The sequence below is a fragment of the Armigeres subalbatus genome, chromosome 2, assembly GCF_024139115.2.
Source record: "Armigeres subalbatus isolate Guangzhou_Male chromosome 2, GZ_Asu_2, whole genome shotgun sequence".
In the NCBI taxonomy this organism is placed as follows: Eukaryota; Metazoa; Arthropoda; class Insecta; order Diptera; family Culicidae; genus Armigeres; species Armigeres subalbatus.
This window is the reverse complement of record NC_085140.1, coordinates 263159352-263181272: the sequence shown is the minus strand read 5'-3', so window position 1 is coordinate 263181272 and position 21921 is coordinate 263159352. Positions and strand designations below refer to the sequence as shown.

Below are 21921 nucleotides of genomic sequence, written 5' to 3'. Positions count from 1 at the left end.
AGACTTTCAGCCCGAGGCTGGCTCGTCTCCGGCTGCATAATCATGCACTGCATCACTGTGGTGTTAGAGGGTGTCCCACGGGCGGTCGGTTATTATGGGAAACTGACGACAATACAAATATTTGTCAAGAAATTATTATTATTTGTTATGTTTTATTATGATTGTAGATATTAAAAGGTGCTTCCGAGAATAAAATAGTTGAAACTAAATGGTTGATTTTAATTACTGAAAGAAAGACCACTAGAGGAATAAAAATTGCTTCCTGTTTGATGCACCCAATATTTCACTCGGCATGTACAATTACAGGCAAATGTAATTGTACTTCCAAAACTGTTTTGATGATCAATGTAAATATAAAATCTAATGTGACTTTCCATTTTATGTCACGCTTCAATTATGTGCATAATATTTAATGTAAATCTACATATATTTTTCAAACTGTGTAGATTCTAATGAGCTCGAATCGCATACAATTTTGCAAGTTTTTCTTAGAATTCCTGTACAAGACTTTTTTTCTGTATTAAAATCAAGCAATTTCACAATTTTTCGGTTCTTATTCACATTTTGGTAGGATCCAAGACATAATTGAACGAAAATCTGTAAATATCTAAAACTAGAAGCAAATCACACATGTAAATGTAACGACCGTTGCCACGTGCTCTCAAGTTCAGGCATTTTGTTGCCGGTTACTATTCGTTGGTCCATTTTTGCGGTATATTTCCAGCACTGACAGTTACATTCATATTCGCGCAGTCGCTTTCGGGAGTATTCTGGCGCATGCCAGCTATCGATGTTTTTATCGCCATTCCCATATGGATACGCTGTTCGGGACAATAAAATGTTTGTGACAAAGATTGTCCTTGTTTTGGGAAAATTTGAATACTAATTTGTATCCATTTTACAAATACTGCCAGTGATTAATGTTTTGCTCATAAAAAGTGCGCTGCAGTGGTATCCCAGTGTGGTTAAAACGTGATAGTTGAAATGTGCTGCGTTATTTTCACAAAGCCCGGATGCTACATCGTGGAAAGTGTTGACACAGAAACTGAATAGATAGTGGATTTTTTTTATCCCAAGCATTGTGATTTTACATATTCGTTCAATTAACCCCAATCATATCAATAACCAACGGGATTGAGTGTAGAGCCGATTGGAAACAAACGAGCTGGCTTCGCCGTGGAAAACTGCCAGCGGATGTGTTTATTGATTTTCCCAAAAGGATAAACAAAGCACCCAACAGGGGTGAAGTTTCCCGGATGCCAATAATAAAATATGCATTGAAAACCACACGCAAAGAACGAACGAGATTATAAATTTTCTGGTCTTCGACGAGGCGAGCGCCTTCGATGTAGAACAGAAGGAGCAAAAAGTGTTGTACTCCAGTGCGGTTGAAGCTAGGCAGCGGAGGTGAAATAAATGAGTCTTATAATGTCAGTTCAGGTAATACTGTTTGTTCATTGATAAGAGCGTTTGCATAACACAGTTGCTGAGTCAAATGAAGACCTTCATTATTTTGTTCATTTAGCAAAAATTTGGTGTTTCATAATATCTTTTCCGATATGCATGGATATGTTCAAAATAAAACAAAAAATTAAAACGATCGATCCACGGTCTGGTAAACATCAACCCAGAGTATTTTAAATTTTGATAAGCGACTCTAGGAACTTTTTTATTTCAAATGCGCGTAATTGATTTTGACCTTGATTTTATGAACAGCGATTGTGCTCTTCATTTAAATTATTTTGGCTGAATAATGTACCCAAACGAAAGAAAGGATTGCGATCCATCTGGTAGTAACTTCAGTTGAGCAGAATATTAAAATATGAGTCGTTTCAAATTTCATGGAAAATACAGCTACGCTTATTTGAAAATAGGTAGTTCCTAGATCTGTAGGTACGGATAGAATGTTCAACTTTACACAAAGATTTGAGAAAATCAACAGTTGCTCTAGCTGACCCGTCGAACTTCGTCTCGCCCAAAATAATTAGCTATAACTAATATTGTATTGACAATTTAAGTTTTAATGTTTACTCTGCGATTCGATTTAATTCAACAGGCAACATTAAAATTTCTTCTTCCCACACGCCAAATTTGGCTCCATTTGCTTGATTTATGGAGAAATTTGAGTTTTATTTGTAGGGGAGCCCCCCGCTCGCTTCTAGAGCGGGGAGGGGTCTCGAACAATCTTAAAAATCTTCTCCGGGCCCAAAAACCCCTGCATACAAAATTTTCTCGCCGATCTGTTCATTAGTGTCCGAGCCCATGAGGGTCGAACAGACAGAAACTCATTATGTATGTTGATGAAGATATGCAAAAAGTGTTGGGTTTCTGCGAGAACTTGAGGTTCATAATTTCCAGCGCCGTTTAGCAGGCAAGATTAAATCTAACTTAGGGGCTATTCAAGTATGGCGTCCACTACTTTTCGGGATTTCTAGACCCCCTCCCCCCTCTGTCTCGCTTTTTTGTGTACCTAGTATATGTACTGTCACAAAGTGTCAGACCCCCTCCCCCCCTTAAACCTGTGACACCATTATTGAACGACCCCTTATTTAAAAAGTACTGCATTAGAAATGAATTACCAATAGGAATATCGAATCAATATATTGGTATATATATATGGTATCGACTGAGAATAGAGGAGATGGGGGCTGATTGGCCGAAGCGGCAGGATGACTTTTGTGAAAACGTTTTGAGGCGCATGACTTGTATATTTATGACAGTGAAAACCGTTTTTTGAAAAGTCGAGCCAGAATTAGTACAGACATTTCGAAAGTAAAACTTGGCCAACCAGCCCCGGTCTCCCCTACTCACAGTGGAATCGAGGAGGTTAGAAGCCAATGCACGATGGGCCACGTCGGAAAATTAGGAGAAAAAAATATTTTCACTTAGATAATATTTTAGCAACAAAGAGTCTTCAGCGAAGTCAAAGCTTATTGTTTGAGCTTTATTTTAACAACTACTTTTTGAGATATTTTTTTAAAACTTCTGTATACACCATTGTACGATGTTCTAGAAAATTGTTCCTTTTTTAATTTTGTGGCAGTTTGCTGAAAAAACTATTGTATGTCGTTTGTATCCTTTGATATGATAATTCAATATTTCAATATCAATAAATCAATATTTTGATTGTAACTTTTATATTTAAATTTTTAACGCAGTTGAAGTAAAAGTGATTTTACAAAAATGTCACGGATTGCCTTGATACTAGAATCATTAATGATGATACTTTTATGCCCCGGTTAGTCGAGAAAATTTCCATCCCGAAAATTTGAATTTTTGCAATCATGTATTTATGCAGTATTTTTTTAGGTTTACTGACGATTGACATAATAAAAAATAGTACGATAGTTTTTTAATCACATTTCAAAATGATGTGAAACTCGGTTCGGGCAGCTTATTGGTTCAGCTATGGGTACCTTTTGATTGACAAATCGTTGAATACCGCTGTAGATGTCACCTAGCATAACGTTTTAATTCATTTCTTGCCATTGTAAACACACTTTCTACACTTTTAAGATCTTATCAGTAATCCATTTATGTGCAACAAGTTGCATTTGAGGAGAAATCCAGTCGAATAGTTTGCTATTAAAAATTGGACCAATCAGATATTGCCTTCTGAAGGTATTGGAAAATTATCTTTTATTTCCCCAGGTTCCTAGGCTCTTGTAAAAAGTGAAATATTTAAAATATTTTTTTCCGTGACGTCTATGAATGAGTGCAACACATTTAAGTCAATGAAAAGATTGAAATCAGTATACCTGATTATTTTCATTATTGTCCTTAATGCACGTGAAAGGCAACATAACTACTAGGTGAATTAGTTTGGGGTTTTAGTGCCTTATGGCTATTAATATAAATTTTATTTTAATATGGGCGGTTTTCACTTTTCTTCCACCATTTTTATCTCGGTTTTTAAGGGTGCTCACAACCGAACCACAAAATTTAAATGTCTAAAAATTTGCCAAATTGCCAATACAAATTTCCAAACCGACAAAATCTAGCTCATTTCTTTGTTAGTAGTAAGGTTAGGTTGTTTACGTCATCCACAGAAGGCCTTATTCATAATACGTCTTTTCACTTCAAGGGAAACGTCATTATCGCAAAGCCCAGCAGCAAAAAACTTTATTCAGCATTATTATTAGATCTTCGTTAATAATTATGTTTTCTGTGTTACTTGGGTATCAGGTATCAGAACGTCGGCTCCAGGGGCACGTTCACCTCAATTCGGGAGATTTGTGCCATCGCTTTCACAGTCTTTCTCATCACGCACCAGACGGAAAAGGAAGTGAACAAAAAGGAAAGGAATATGGATGGGAGAAAAATGGGAAGTTTGGGAAAGGGACCCTTGCAGAGGGTATACAACGTATACAACACGTACAAAAGCTCATAGCTCCTTGACACAACGGGTTATGAACAACGGAATACTTTGAAAGTTTAGGTTTCTGTAGTCAATTTCACTTAGTAAGTGTTTACCAAATATTTGGAAACGCAGTTGCGCATAAACTGGGCAGTTACATATCAGATGATAAGAAGTTTCATAATCGGATTCACAACCTTCACAGACAAAAGATTCAATACGTTGAATATTTGCCATGTGATAGTTTAGTCGGCAGTGACCTGTCAAGGCCTTGGCTAAAGCACTGCAATTCTGTTTAGACAGATTAGCTAAATACCGGAGATGGCTCTCGGATATATAATTTTGTTTGTCGACATGAATCCGAACTACTCCAATACCGTTTGTGCTGAGTGGAAGCCCAAGAGCTAATCAAACGCTTCACCCAATACTTAGATATTGGAATAGCTGGCTCAGGACCAAAAAAGTCTTGTGATGCTCCAGTGCAAGCTAACTCATCAGCCAATTCGTTTCCAGCTATGGAAGAATGGCCAAGTACCCATATAAGGTGCAACGTATTAACTGAATTCAGTTCCTCAATTTGAGTTCGACATGCGATTACTGACTTCGACCTTGAGTTGGCCGAAGCGAGGACTTTGATAGCTGCTTGGCTATCTGAACAGAAGTATATTACTTTGCCCATAATGCGTTGCTGCAGTGCAGATTGCACTCCACACATGATGGCAAATATTTCCGCTTGAAAGACAGTGCAGTGTCTACCCAGTGAGTGGGACTGTTCCAATCTTAGCTCACGCGAGTAGACACCTGCACCTGCTCTACCTTCGAAGAGGAGCCGTCAGTGTAACAAACAATGTTGTCCGACATACTTCTCTCCAAATAGCCAGATGTCCACTCATCCCGCGAGGGGAATTGTGTTGAAAATGTCCTATAAGGAAAACTACTAGCGAGTGTGAGATCACTTGGAGCGAGGACAGTTCTGTCCCAATCAACCATGAGTTGTAACAACGAAGTGTGTGTAGAACTGCGGTTTACAGGATTCTCTTCCATGAAACCGAGAACCCATAATCGGTAAGTACAAGAAAGTGCTTCTTGTTTGAGATGTATGTGTAGTGGGACCACGTCGAAGAGAACCTCGAGAGCAGCCGTGGGTGTCGAAGAGAACGCACCAGTCATTGCCATTTGGCACATCCTTTGAAGATGCGTCCCACCTGGCTAAAACGCCCCCCTTTGATTTCAAGAAAACTATAACTGACTAACATTCTGGAGTGACGCTAACATACTGTCGCAAAATTTACACTGAAACACTCAGTTGGGCAACAAAATAACTTTTCTTAGTGCACTTGTCATAAGACGAGTTTGTGCAATCCCATTGAATTCCACCACTTAATTGTATCTTGACAGATACGTATTTCGACCTCAACAGTAAGGTCGTCTTCAGTGTCTCGTACTTGACTCGAGTTGAGTTACTGTTGAGGTCGAAATACGTATCTGTCAAGATACAATTAAGTGGTGGAATTCAATGACTCGAGTTGAGTTACTGTTGAGGTCGAAATACGTATCTGTCAAGATACAATTAAGTGGTAGAATTCAATGGGATTGTACAAATTCGTCTTATGACAAGTGAAGATATTCCACTAAAAAGCTCAAAATAATTTTGTTAACTTTTCTTAGTGGTTAATATGATATAAAATTGTTTCCATCTTCAAAAATGTAACGTTTTTCGAAAATATGTTTCATTGGTCAAAACGCCCCAGCGTAGGCAGGACGATATGCTCTTACCAACTGGATACAAGCGCGGTGAGCTTGCAGCACTTTTTTTTTATTTATTTGTTTTATTGTGATTGGCTGGTGGTGGTGGGCGGATGGCAGCGTGAAACGATAGGAGCATAATATGCATATCATTAAACGTGTGGATCGGTTCAAAAGGTTTAGGATTTTCAGCTTCACCGACTTTCGGACTACAGATTTATAGTGATGCAACATGGGTGCATTTTTGTGACTCTCTGGTAAAGCGTTATAAAGGTTACTTCCAAAGTAGGTGAATCTTTTCTTCCCATATTCCGTGTTAGGCCGTATCAGTGCACTATGGTCCAGGATACAGATTTACGCGGAAAGATGAATTTTACGCCAAAACTATATTTTTTAGAAAAAACTGTTGTTCTACAAAATTGTTCGAAATAGTAAGGCCATCATTATGTTTTTACCAAAAAATAGGGTGGCCCATCATATAAAAAAAATTAGAAAATATTTTTTTTATTTCTTGGAATACTGACATGTTATCACGGTGTGTCTGTGACCATTATTAACGAAAAAAAATGTCCATCCATTCTGAACTCGCCTTTCGAAAGATATAATATCCAGGCGTCTGCTATGAAAATTTCAAAATCTTTCATCTAGGGAATCGAAAGTTATAGCAGTTACAAATTTAATGATTTTTGCGTTCGATATCTCACTAATATGCAACCATATATACCGTGAATTTTTCCTGATTACATCCAAATAAATTATCATCAAATATGCAATTTGCAACCTCAATCAACTATAACCTAAAACCTATTCTTTGAATAATAAAAAAAATAGCAAAGGATGTTAGAGATAACATTGTACAAATATCGATGGCAAAATAGACAATACAACCAAAATACAGTAATCAAATTACAGAGTTATTGCACTTCAATCTCCTAATCATACCAAAGTGTGAATATTGTCTATGACAGACAAGTAACTACACTCTGTATGATGATTCTGCTTTTATTAAATATGATAATAGTTGGTAACATAGAATACCGCGCTGAAATAATTTTGTCTTTCATGGGTACTGGGTAGTTAGTAAGACTAGTAACCAACATTTAAACAACAATGTGCATCATTTGTTGTCAGTTATACAACCATCATCCAGTTCGATTCAAGCAGTGGTACGAAAACGAGTTCCATTTGGGAAAAAATGGGAAAGTCTACACCCAAAAAAATCTGCACGTTGTTTCCACCTGAAAAAGTACGTAGATTTTTTTTCACCTGAAATTCACGTAACCTTCACCTGATTTGTCGATAGAATTTCCATTCTACGTGAAAATCAGGTAAGTTCTACCAAAGTTTTGGATAGAATTCACCGGACACGTAAGTTTCACCTGAATTTTCTGAAGCATTTGCAGTTACGTGTGCACGTAAAATGTACCTGAAAATTCAGGTGGAAACAACGTTTAGATTATTTGGAGTGTAGATCACACAAGCAGTGTTGTAAAATGTCATTTGCATTCGTTTGTATATTTTTTCCAGATCTTTTTCCAGACGGTAGCTATCAATTCATGATGTATGACGAACTTATAGCGCTTAAATGTGCCTACAACTTTGTCTAACCAGACATTGTTGTAAATATGTAATCTGGGCCGTGGGAGGCAAATGACATTCAAATGACATTATGTCAAATGACACGTGACATTTTGGAGAGTTTTCACTCTCCAGCCTCAGATGTTATATTTAGAGCAATGAACCCTTGGACAAAAATGTAGCCCTACTCAAGAGTTATAAGTACATCTAAAATTATAAAATAAATTTGGCTTCTAAAGAAAGTTATGAACAAATTGGTCAAATGACATGCAGATGACATTTTACAAGCCTGCACACAAGGAAAACCGCCTTCCGGAACGTCTCAACAATTACTGAAACTGACTTGCTGGACTACGATACATTTACTTGATAAATTAACTGACACAGGGAATACTAGTATCCGACTAGAAGATGGAAACCATCGCATTTCCATGAAGCCAGGTCAGAAAATGAGAGATTTCAAAAGACTGAAACTATTTAAGAGATATTTCACTGTCATGAGACGATTTTAGTACAATTCCATTTAATTCCACCAAATCATATTACATATCGTATTTCGACCTCAACTGTATGGTCGTCTTCAGTGTCTCGTACTTGACCATGACTCGACTCAAGTCGAGACACTGAAGACGACCTTACAAGTCAACAGACTAAATACTCACGCTCCTCTAATGTGGACGTGTACAATACACTTATGGAAGTGTTGGCTTGACAAATGGATTGCGAGTGATTTGACTATGCGTCCAATTTAGGAATCTCGAGCTCATTCAGTAGCCTCTAGGTTGCGAAGGCCGATGGAGGTCCTTCGTAGCTTAGTTGGTTAAAGCACTAGTCTAGCGTACTGTAGGGTCGTGGGTTCGAGTCCTACCGAAGGGAAAGTGGTTACCTCCAATACATTTTCAATTCATTATCTTCCACAAAATGTACATATTTACATATAAGTTTTCATAACATTGTAAATTAATTTATGTAATAAATGCATTATTTTATGAAGTAAATGCATCGTTTTTCAGCAAATCAGTTAAATTGTTGAGACGTTCCAAAGTGGTGCATATATGCTTTTTCCGTCTACCGTTCTCGGAAAAGGCGGTTTTACTCGTGTGATCTAGACTTTCCCATTTTTTCCCAAATGGAACTCGTTTTCGTACCTCTGCTTGAATCGAACTGGATGATGGTTGTATAACTGACAACCAATGATGCACATTGCACATTGTTGTTTAAATGTTGGTTACTAGTCTTACTAGCTACCCAGTACTCATGAAAGACAACATTGTTTCAGCGCGATATTCTATGTTACCAACTATTATCATATTTAATAAAAGCAGAATCATCATACAGAGTGTAGTTACTTGTCTGTCATAGACAATATTCACACTTTGGTATGATTAGGAGATTGAAGTGCAATAACTCTGTAATTTGATTACTGTATTTTGGTTGTATTGTCTATTTTGCCATCGATATTTGTACAATGTTATCTCTAACATCCTTTGCTATTTTTTCTATTATTCAAAGAATAGGTTTTAGGTTATAGTTGATTGAGGTTGCAAATTGCATATTTGATGATAATTTATTTGGATGTAATCAGGAAAAATTCACGGTATATATGGTTGCATATTAGTGAGATATCGAACGCAAAAATCATTAAATTTGTAACTGCTATAACTTTCGATTCCCTAGATGAAAGATTTTGAAATTTTCATAGCAGACGCCTGGATATTATATCTTTCGAAAGGCAAGTTCAGAATGGATGGACATTTTTTTTCGTTAATAATGGTCACAGACACACCGTGGTTATGTTCTACAAAGTTGTAGCGTAGCTTATTCCAATCAATTTTGCTAAAAAACTTTTTCTGTAGCTCTTAAGTTGGCTGATTTAGAGCAATTTTACCTAATTGGATTAGGGTGTACCTCAAAAAACAGTATTTTTGATCTAATTTTTTTGTTTTAGATTTCTCGAAAAAGTCGTCTTCAGGTGACTTTTAGAGCTCAAAAAAATGCAACTTTTGATGGGTAAATATGCACAATATCTTTTTCCGATCAAAAGTTATAATTGTTTTTCTGTCAAAATTACATTTTTTTCATAAGTTGATATCTCCAGTTAGGGCAGACCAAAAAAATATGTTTACACGGCATTTGAAAGATAAATTAATATTCTTCATTATGTCAAAAAATTGGGGATATGTTATTTTTTTATCTCAAGTTTTACCAATTTTACTAAAATCATGTTTTTTCAAATAAATTAATATAACTCAACAACGGAAAAAGATACAGACGATATTCTTATAGCAAAACACGCGTTTTGAAAAGCCTCAAAAGTCTTCAGAAGATGACATTCGTGAGAAATGAAAAATAAAAAATCTACAGCTCTAACACTTTTTATAAGTTTTGTCATTATCATCGTATTGCAAGATTTACGAGAAAAGCTGCATTTCGGTCTGAAGCATACTTTGAAGAAATAAAATTGGTTCTACAAGGTTTTTTGGATACTTGGGCCCTTATTATAGAGTTACCGAAAAATAGGGTGGGCAATTTTATAAAAATGTAAAATCTTCATTTTTTTTATTTTGCGGAATATTGACGTAAAATGTTCTACAAAGTTGTAGCGCAGCTTTTTCCAATCAACTTTGCTATATAAACTTTTAATGTAGCTCTTAAGCTCATTTGTTTAGAGTAATTTTACTTACCAGGATTAGGGTGTCCCTAAAAAAACAAGATTTATGATCTGCTCATTTCATTTTTTATTTTTCACGGATGTCACCTTCTGAAGACTTTTGAGGCTTTTCAAAACGCGTGTTTTGCTATAAGAATATCGTCTGTATCTTCTTCCGTTGTCGAGTTATATCAATTTATTTGAAAAAACATGATTTTAGTAAAATTGGTGAAACTTGAGATAGAAAAAGGTTTTTTGGATACTTGGGCCCTTATTATAGAGTTACCGAAAAATAGGGTGGGCAATTTTATAAAAATGTAAAATCTTCATTTTTTTTATTTTGCGGAATATTGACGTAAAATGTTCTACAAAGTTGTAGCGCAGCTTTTTCCAATCAACTTTGCTATATAAACTTTTAATGTAGCTCTTAAGCTCATTTGTTTAGAGTAATTTTACTTACCAGGATTAGGGTGTCCCTAAAAAAACAAGATTTATGATCTGCTCATTTCATTTTTTATTTTTCACGGATGTCACCTTCTGAAGACTTTTGAGGCTTTTCAAAACGCGTGTTTTGCTATAAGAATATCGTCTGTATCTTCTTCCGTTGTCGAGTTATATCAATTTATTTGAAAAAACATGATTTTAGTAAAATTGGTGAAACTTGAGATAGAAAAACAACACATCCTCAATTTTTTGACATAATGAAGAATATTAATTTTTCTTTTAGATGCCGTGTAAACATATTTTTTTGGTTTGCCCTAACCGAAGATATCAACTTATGAAAAAAATGTAATTTTGACAGAAAAATGATTATAACTTTTGATCGGAAAAAGATATTGTGCATATTTACCCATCAAAAGTTGAATTTTTTTGAGCTCTAAAAGTCACCTGAAGATGACTTTTTCGAGAAATCTGAAACAAAAAAGTTAGATCAAAAATACTGTTTTTTTGAGGTACACCCTAATCCAATTAGGTAAAATTGCTCTAAATCAGCCAACTTAAGAGCTACAGAAAATTTTTTTTAGCAAAATTGATTGGAATTAGCTGCGCTACAACTTTGTAGAACATAACATGTCAATATTCTGAGAAATAAAAAAAATATTTTCTATTTTTTTTATATGATGGGTCACCCTATTTTTTGGTAGAGCCATAATGATGGCCTTACTATTTGGAACAATTTTGTAGAACAAAAGTTTTTTCTAAAAAATATAGTTTTGGCGTAAAATTCATCTTTCCGCGTAAATCTGTATCCTGGACCATAGTGCAGTGAGATATGACTGGATTGCCGCGACGCTCGGTTCGGATGTATTCTACGAAGGACCGTATTGTGGTGTGTTGAGTTTTCTTTAACGATCTTCTGCATTTGCACCAAAGCTTGGAATTCGTAAAGCCCTTTTATTGGTAACAGGGAGTCAGCATCATTGGAATATAGACGATAAGTGGGGTACATATAGGGCTTTCGGAAAACGATTTTTAGACAACGATTTTGCAAGACCTGGAGTTCCCGTAGATGGGATTTACTTGCTGATCCCCAGATGGCTACCAAGTATTGCAACCTGGAGTGTACCAAAGCAAAGTACATCTTCTTCATACAGGACTGAGGCATAACTTGCATATCTTCCATAATATTCCGCAAATTGAACTTAGTTTTGCTTTCAATTTGTTAATGTGGGCCGACCAATTCACTACGGAATCAATAGTAAGGCCCAGAAATTCGTATTCAAGCACTTTTTCTAAGGTGTGTCCATGGATAGAATACACACCGTTAACATGGACTTTCCTTCTTGCTTCCAAATGATATGGAAACTATTGAAATGTAAATCGATCCTGCTTATATGGACCTATTGGTTTTTCAATGTCAAGCACATAAGGATCTGTAACCTTTTCATTAAGGGATTGATAAAATACTAATGAAGGGCTACGAAACGTCTTTGGTTAAGGTGGGGCCCAGGCACTTGTTGAAATTCATTTTTTCACGACTTTTCAAAAAAGCTTTATTACGTGTTCTCTGCAATATTTTTATATGACTACTCATAGGCAATGCATTTGCGACTTTTTGGACTACCAAATAACACGAAGTTGGCATAAATTGCGTTGAAAAGTAAAAAGTTATCATAGGTATTGTCTTAGGGGGGGGGGGCATATTATACCGTCTTACCCTACATAGTCAGTGCCTTTTCTTATAGATCGGGCATATGAGGCCATCCATCCAGCCATTAGGTAGTTCTTCCTCTTCTCTTCTTCTTTTTATTGGCATTACATCCCCACACTGGGACAGAGCCGCCTCGCAGCTTAGTGTTCATTAAGCACTTCTACAGTTATTAACTGCGAGGTTTCTAAGCCAGGTTACCATTTTTGCATTCGTATATCATGAGGATAACACGATGATACTTTTATGCCCAGGGAAGTCGAGACAATTTCCAATCCGAAAATTGCCTAGACCGACACCGGGAATCGAACCCAGCCATCCTCATCATGGTCTTGCTTTGTAGCCGCGCGTCTTACCGCACGGCTAAGGAGGGCCCCGTCCTCTTCTCATATCTTTTAAATAATGAGGTGGATATATTGACGCAGCTGCTTACTTCCAAGTTTGAGAAGCTCGACCGGGATCTCGTCCTTCCTTGCAGCTTTACTCCTGTTTATCTTATTTAGGGGAAGAGGCCCCAAAACTCCCCCCGAGGCAAAACGCCTTTTGTGGTTTCCATCATATTTACCGTCATTAAAATAGCCTTTACAAAACTGAAAGGGGCCCTCCTTAGCCGTGCGGCAAGACGCGCGGCTACAAAGCAAAACCATGCTGAGGGTGGCTGGGTTCGATTCCCGGTGCCGGTCTAGACAATTTTCGGATTGGAAATTGTCTCGACTTCCCTGGGCATAAAAGTATGATCGTGTTAGCCTCATGATATACGAATGCAAAAATGGTAACTTGGCTTAGAAACCTCGCAGTTAATAACTGTGGAAGTGCTTAATGAAAACTAAGCTGTGAGGCGGCTCTGTCCCAGTGTGGGGATGTAATGCCAATAAGAAGAAAGAAGAAGAAGTTACAAAACTAGATCTAAAATTATGTAGGTTAGGCGAAAAAAGTTTCAAAATAGTGTATGGGAAGGTTGGAAAAACCGAAAATTTCCACATTTTGAGGCAAAATGCCCTAGTGGCAGTAACCTTCAATGTACTTGCGTCTCCACGCACTATCCATACCAGAATGCTGATTCGCCGACGCATGGTGCTTTGTTCCCTAGGAGCTGCCAGCTAAAAGGCGTTTTGCCTCATGAGTTTTCCGGCGATAGAATATCACCATTTTTTTTAAATGTGTATACAGTGTTGACCCGATTTTGTCACTCCCCGATTTTGTCTACCCCCGATTTTATCACGTTTTCGACCCGATTTTATCACGTCCCGAATTTGTCACTTTTTCGACCCGATTTTGTCACCCCAAAAAATTTTGTCATTCTTTTTATTTTCGTAAATAATACCAAAAACAACATTTCATGAAATAAATTTCACCGACTGTAGTTTATTACGAATGACTTCTGAGTACCTACCTGTGAAATATTCTGTAAGCAATTTCGACAAGAAATAACGGGTACCCTTCACGCATTTGGGCTTTCCAAAGCATAAAATGATTCATATTTGTGGAATAAATTTAAAAAAAATTAAAATATTTTTTTTCCAATTTTGTCACATACCCTGTTTTATCACCCCAAAATTCACCAGGGGGGTGATAAAATCGGGATATTACTGTATTATCAATATGATTGAGATTTTTGACAATTTTTGAATGGCATCAACTAGCTATCTTGTTTAATTGTTGCATAATGTAAAAATACTAATGAATAGCGTTACAAATAAGACAATAAAAGCAGTGTTTGCTTAGCTAGGGCATATTGCCCCCCGCTTCCCCTAGAGCATTCTTAACATCATCCAGCGTTAGTGGTTCCACAGCTTGACCGTCGCCGTTCATGTCTATTTTACTTCTTATTACACCTTTTTTTCACCGTGTATGAAGTGTTCCTTCTAAAAAATGCTAGCTCCATATGTAAGATATACATCTGGAATAGAATACATGGAATAGTGGAATCATTTTTCAAATTATTAAAATATTTCTCTAAAAATGCCTGAAAATGAAATTATAATAATTTACTTCCTTCACTTCACAACTGAGTATATTTGTGTTCAAGTTATCAGACTTTTCCAAAGAGTTGTCGACAAACAAAACATAGTCATACTAATAAAATCATTGCTAAACTGCTCATTGATACAGATGAACACATGTTTATTACAACCAAGCTCGATTTATAAACATTTACAAATCATCTGACATATAAAAGCAAAATCGAATGATTGTCGGTAACGGCACAAGTTAGGTGGGCGATGTAAATCAGAATTCCGTCGTCGCATCTTTCTATTTAGTCTAAGGAATTTGATTGACAATACGGAACCGGTAGAACAACCTTTTCGAAGGTTTCCCTTCAATTACCCAATTATATTTGATTAGTTTGGTTGTGTAAGTTTCCACCATCATAATTTTAATTACCCTCTTTGTCTAATGTGGTTTTGTGTGCGACATACAATATTAAATTTAGTAAAAATATTAAATTTAGTATAATTGTGAACATGTTTATACAGACCATTAAGCTTTTTTCTGTTGGATGAATCTATACTTTCTCCTCTAATTCTACCATGAACATGTGCGTCTAAGTTTGGAAGATGATATTAACGTTTCCATATCAATGGATTTATGTTTAATCCTTCAGATTTGCACCAATTGATTGTAAAGTTTAAAGCTTGTTGCATTCTATTTGAAAGGATACCATCATACTTTCCTTTAACTATTATGACAATGTCATCAGCAAACCTTACTACTTCGAATCCTAGTGATTCTAGATTTGCTAATAGTTCATCCACTATTAATGACGAGAGGAGAGGCGATAAGACGTCTTCTTTACAGCTTTCACAGATATGCATGAATTACCAAGTTCTGATGATATTTCACGTTTTGATAGCATTTCTGTAAGCCAGTTCTCGTCATCGTCATGCATTATCAAACAATGCTTCTATATCAAAAAATGAAGCGAGTAAAATTTCTTTTATTTCAAAAGTTTTTTTCTATTTTTAAAATAAGCTTATGTAGTGCTGTCACAGTTGATTTTCTTGATTGATAGACAAACTGGAAATTATTGAAAGGACTTTTCACTAACATTAAGCTCAATAGCAATTCAATGTAATGGAATCGTATTTTCCTTAAGTGTCTTATTCGTCATCATACAAATGTTTTGTGTTGCTCATGGAGCTAACGAAATATAAGTAACACGGAAAAACGTCCGCAATGCTACTGATAAGATAACAAGTAGAATGTCTATTTCATTATTTATAACACGATCATATATTAGTTGCAAACGTGAGCAAATAATTATTGTGTCTATACAAAAAAATGAGATAAAAAACAACACAACTTGTGATTCAGAAGAGTTAAGGTAGGTACATGTAATGAAGCAAATTATTAGTTAGCTTGATGTAAAATATTACCATCAGTTGCTGATGTTGAAGATCCCATATCACATGCGTTGAACAACATAATTTTCAAGACAACGTGTCGATAAATTAATTACAACACTTTTTTTCTAAAAGTGCTTCGGAAACTATGAATGTTTCCTAGGACATGTTGATATAACATTTTAGTAGGGTAAAAGTTCTGATGATGAAAAGGACTGGAAACAGAGAAATGTTTTTTTGGCATTTGAACAGCTAAAGGATATTGATCTTCTCTCGACAATGACAATATTCTCAGCAAAGAATATCGCCGCCAACTCATCACAATGTGTCATAATGGAAATTGTACAAATAACTAGCTGGGTTAGCTGATTGGAAGTTTTAAGTTGTCCTTTTTGTCGATCGTTTTTTATTTGTTTTAAATGCTGCTTATTGGTCAGGTCTGTTTAGACTTTAGAGTCGCACCCCACACCAAGATTTGGGCTAATACGCGTTGAGTGGCACACGGTTGTTTTGTTAAGGCCTGCTTTCCGATACATGAGCCTTTCTAAAGAGGATCGACAGAACCACATCATAAACTATTATGGCAAGCCTCGCAACTCGCAGTGATCAGGGGAGGAGTCATCAGCATGTTCCCTGCTGCCCGTTTATTTGCAACCGATTCATTCAACTGTTGTGTTAAAGTAGTTATTCTTCACAGAATCATTTGTAAGGTAGACAGTCTCACTTGTCAACCTTGTATACGATAGTAACGTCATTATTTCCTCAATACTCAAAGAGTTGGAGAATTTATGAGATTGGTGAACTGTTTTGTTTTTTAGATAACTATAAAATTTGTTTTTGAGCACGTCGATGTTCCAAAGTTCTGCTTTTGATGCAGGAACATTAAGCACTTAGATTCTAATCTCAGGAATCACAACCATAAACAACCCACAAAGGCAATACGATTAATCCCAAGATTTTTTTTATCTGTATACGATGTGATGTAGCTTGGAAAACTTATTAAACTTGATTGCATTATGATTTTTTCAAAAAGAATTTCCAAATATCGATATTTATTAAAATTGTTATTATTTTTCTTCATTGGCATTACATCGGTGCTCAACAGAAAAACCCATTTTTATTCACACTCGATGCTGCCTTTCTCGCATTTAGTCAAGATACCAACCTTATATGGGGCTTATATGGTTCAATGTACTATTTTCTTCATAATTTTGAAACGCAAAGGTCGATCGTTATCAAATTCAATGGTGATCAACAAGGCTTTGCCCCCTGTCGAATAAAACTTGTTGCGAGAAAATCGGTTTAAGATTGCTATACGAAAAGTTGTCTAATGTTTTTCTTAGCTTTTGTGCACACACACACACACATACACACATACATACACACGGACAGACAGACATGTGCTCAGTTCGTCGAGCTGCGTCGATTGGTATATAACATCATGGGTTTCCGAGACTTCTATAAAAAGTTCGATTTTGGAGTGAAATGACAGCCTTTCGGTGCAACTTCGTTGTACGAGAAAGGCAAAAATGAATAAGTGCATCACAAAAAATAAGATGACTAACATTCTCATTCTAGTGCAACCACCGTTTCGTGGCACGTGAAAATAAATTGGTTTGAAAGCTGAAGATTAGAATTAATTTGACTGAGCCAGAGCGTAAGTTTTGTTTATTGCTTCGAACATCATCACTGTCTAATAAAATAATATGTGCGCGCGCAATTTGTACATCTCTGCTCGCGAATTCCGCTATAGCGTCGTCAGATCTTCGCCGTGCCGTTGATGGTATAGGAAGAGGTTGCCTTTTGTAGCGAGGGACGCTTCTATTATCATCAGTGTGTTTGGAGTACACACCACATAGCACCCCCGAGGCGTGGTATTTTTTAAATCTGTTCATTTTGGAGAGGTGTTTTTGGATGTTCGATCGTGATCATGAAAAAGAAAACTTTTTTAAAGTTCAGTTACTTAATCTTCTCGATCTGTGAGGAGTTAAATACCTAGTTCTTGGCGGTCAGATTTCAACCTTTGGTGAGGTTGTAAGATATACTGAGCGAGATGGGAAGAGATAAGATTTTTTCATACATCTACCATTTTTTGAACAGTAAAATCTCAAAGCTCGTGAATGATTCAAATCAAACGTGAGTTGTAACACAATGAAACCATCTTACAAAACCTCAATCATGAGTTGAACCATCAGTGGGTCACGTTAAGTTTTAGTTAAATAAGTGAGACGATGCGATTTTGCATAACAAACACAAGCGTGATGTTTTCCTTCGTGAGGTTTCCTTTTTCCGCGTGAGGGCATGATGATTGTAGTTTGAAAATGATTTTACCATTTTTTTAATCATTTTTCAGGTGTGTTGATAGCTTTTTTGTTTTGAATTTGGATTTTTTTCGTTTGATTTTTTTTTGAAAATCAAAAGCCCAAAGTCGCCCACGGAACCAAAAGATGATGATAGTCACATGATAGGATAGGGAAGTGCCACAGAAATATTCACACGTAAACTTAAAATATGTTAGTATAAAAATATGTATACTTCGTAGATTGGGAACTAGTATCACTATGTTTTAGTTTTGCTATCAATTTTATATATATGAAAACCTTACAAAATCTGTTTAATACCATGGCATAAGTTTTTGATCTGTTCTGTTCCAAATATTCCATATGACAATATGGTTATATTATATTTTAACTAATATAGATTAAATATAGTTATATTATATTAAACTAAAAGAACGTACCTGATCTTTACTTGCCTGGTTGAATTTTTTGATCTGGTAATTGCTGGGTTGATTATAGCGCTGCTCTTTAAATCGATTTTAGTACTAGCTTAATGGCTGATTGAGGTCAAAAAGTTGTATATTTACGACTTTTTAGCTTTCCCATTAAAATGTTTGACTTTTTCATTTTAATAAACATTCTTCAAAACAAAAACTGTGTAAATAAAGGAAAAAATATTTAAACTCTGATGATCCCAACATGAATCGAGCAGCAAACAAATATTTTAGTGACCCTCCTCTCTCCCCCACACCAAAATACTCAAAATGACCATTCTGGTAGTGGACACTCAATTCTCAGCCACAGCAACACGAAAAATAAAAAAGAAAAACTTGAAAATTGGCTGAGAATAATTTAAAAATTTAATAGAAAAAAAATGTGAGATGAAATACTATAAATACAAATTAGGTACTTCTAGTGGATTGAGCATCCTTTTAAAGAAGCACGAAGTGTAGGCATAATAAGCAAACGTATATAATTATTAGAAAAAAAGTGACTATTTTTTTAAATTTAATTTAATTTCTCTATGGCGGTTACATACACATGAAACAGATAACATAAAAGAATTATGACATAAATCAAATTAATAATTGTGTTATTTGACTTTTCAAAAAAGATTTTATGTTGGATTTAAATTCTAAACGATTAGATATTATTTGTAGACTTCTAGGTAAATTATTATATTTTGCTGGGCCGACAAAAGTGAACCGTTTCTGACCAAAGCTAGAAAACACGCGAGATCTAGATAGATGATTAATTTGTCTTGTAATCTGCAAACGTGGCGTTAAATTTATAACTAAATTATGGATAATTCTGGGATTATGTAAAATATTATGAATCATAAGTAATGTTTGTTCTTCAAACATTCCTTGTAATGGCAATATTTTATGTGGAAAATCTGAGTATATCTGTGATGTTGGATATAGTAAGTTAAAAATAATTTTTATGCAACGGTTCTGTAAGGTTTGAAGTTTCTTCAGTTTTGATTTACATGCTCTTCCCCACACTATAATCAAATAATTCAAATGTGAATGTATATGAGCAAAATAGAACATCAGTAGAGCTTTTCGAGACACAAAGCTACTGATTCGTTTCATAATTCCGCACATTGATGAAACTTTCCCAGCGATTTTCTTGATGTGCTGATCCCAAGATAAGGTACAATCTAAGTGAATGCCAAGGTACTTGAAAGAATCAACTTTTTCTATTGTGTGACTGCCCATCATTAAGTTACGAACTATTGGAGGTCTTCTTCTTGGCGATCGGAAAATCATATATCTGGTTTTTTCCAAGTTTAATGAGAGCAAATTGTTACAAAAATAACGCTGCAGGATGTCCAAGTCTTCGGCCATGCTTGAAATGATGGATTCTGGGTTAGTATATGGGTAGAATATGGCAGTATCGTCAGCAAATAATTTTGGAGTTCCTGTGAGTCCTATTTTGTTTATATCGTTGATGTACATAAGGAAAAGGAGAGGCCCAATATTACTCCCTTGGGGCACGCCAGTGTGAATAGGCCTCAAAGAACTTCTCTTTTCTTTATAAGAGACAAACTGTTTTCTATGCTCCAAGTAACTTCGAATAATATTGTTTGCGATTCCTCTGATTCCATAATATTCTAGTTTTTGTAGTAAAATGTTATGAATCAGAGTATCAAAGGCTTTCTTCAGATCTAAGAATAAGGCTCCAACATACCTCTTCGAATCCGTTTCATCCAATAAGTTGTCAACTAGCTCTGTGATGGCAATAGTTGTACTGCTACCGCTTCGAAATCCGTATTGCTGACAATAAATCAAATTATAACGGTCAAAAAAACTAATGAAGCGATTGACCAACATTTTTTTCCAATATTTTGGTGATAACAGATAAGGTCGATATAGGACGATAATTATCTGTTTTTTGTAGAATCTCCAGACTTGAAAATTGAAATTACTTTAGTGTTGAGACAGTATGAGTTAATACCAGTTTGAATCATATTATTGAATGATTCGGACATAATACGCGAAAATGATACCACATTATTTTTCAATATTTTAGCTGGAATATTATCAGGTCCTGGGCTTTTACCTATTTTTAACTCGTTAATTAATAATACCACTTCATTTATGGATGATGGTTGCAGAAAAATCGAATTTGCCATGGGTGCAATGTGCTCTACCGGGCTCATGTTTACCGGAGTGATGTTTTCTGCCAATTTTGCACCTACTGTAGAGAAATGTTCGTTGAAAGCTTCACATATTTGTTTGCTGTCATTTATGTGGTAACCATTAACTTCCAATATTATTTTTTGTTTATTTTCCGATTTACCTAATAAAGCGTTGATATTTTTCCAAATTTTAGAATGCGATGTGTTGTCTAATAATCTTTCAAAATAATTCTTTTTAGCTATTTTTTTGGCAGAATCTAGCTTCTTAGAAACGTAGTTTAGTTGCTGAGCGAATGTTATTGGGATTTCGACGACATCTTTTTAAACAATTGTTTTTGATTTTTATCAACGTCCACAAATCTAAAGTCATCCACGGACATTGTTTTTCTTTAACATTCACAGACTTTTTAACTATTTTTGTGCAATCCTCGAGTAATGAATTGTATTTGGATATAATGTTTTCCGAGCAGTTGTTGGCATCCTGGACGAGTCCAACATTATCAACATAAGTTTTGAATTCAAGATTTAATTTTTCATGATTTATTATTCTTTTGGTTAAAATAATCCGGTTTGTGCCAACTTTCATATTAAATTCTGAAAGAATCAAACAGTGATCACTCAAGTCGTTAAATATTGTGTGGTTACTTAGCCGGTGAGAATCACCCATTTTACATACAGTATGATCTAGAATATTTGAGCTAGACGGTCTCGTAACGAATGTATTTGTGCAAATAAAACCATAGGACTCTAACAGATATTTGTATTTTAGGACAACGTTATTATTAGTCATATTTACTGGAACATTCATATCACCAAAGATTAAACAGGGGTTTTTACTACTGCTCTTATTGAGCCAACTTTCCAAGCAATCATGGAATTTATTGCACTCGTAAGATGGAGGACGATATACACCATGGACATCTAAGACCTCACCATGCGACATCAATTCTACATTTATATGATGAAAACCTTCAGTGCACACGTTCTCAATAAGTTTATATTCAATATTATCTCTACACAGAAAAAAATAATGAAAACTAAGAAGCGCGTAAAAAATAAAGACATGGAAAGTTACACTAAATTGGGCGTACATGAATATTTTTTAACAAGTACACCCTAAATGTATGCAATTTCTATAGCATTATGTCAGTTTCTGTGGCATACATCATATAAA

General features: G+C 35.5%; 1 protein-coding gene across 1 annotated transcript in view; it reads left to right on the top strand.

Moving 5' to 3' along the window:
* The first annotated feature begins 774 nt into the window (after positions 1-774).
* Positions 775-21921, top strand: part of LOC134212167 (neprilysin-3) — a 51430-nt gene continuing 30283 nt past the window's right edge. Inside the window, exon 1 of the mRNA XM_062689785.1 lies at positions 775-1440. Coding sequence (XP_062545769.1) covers positions 1417-1440 — 24 coding nt within the window. The 5' untranslated portion in view covers positions 775-1416. The remainder of the gene's footprint in view (positions 1441-21921) is intronic.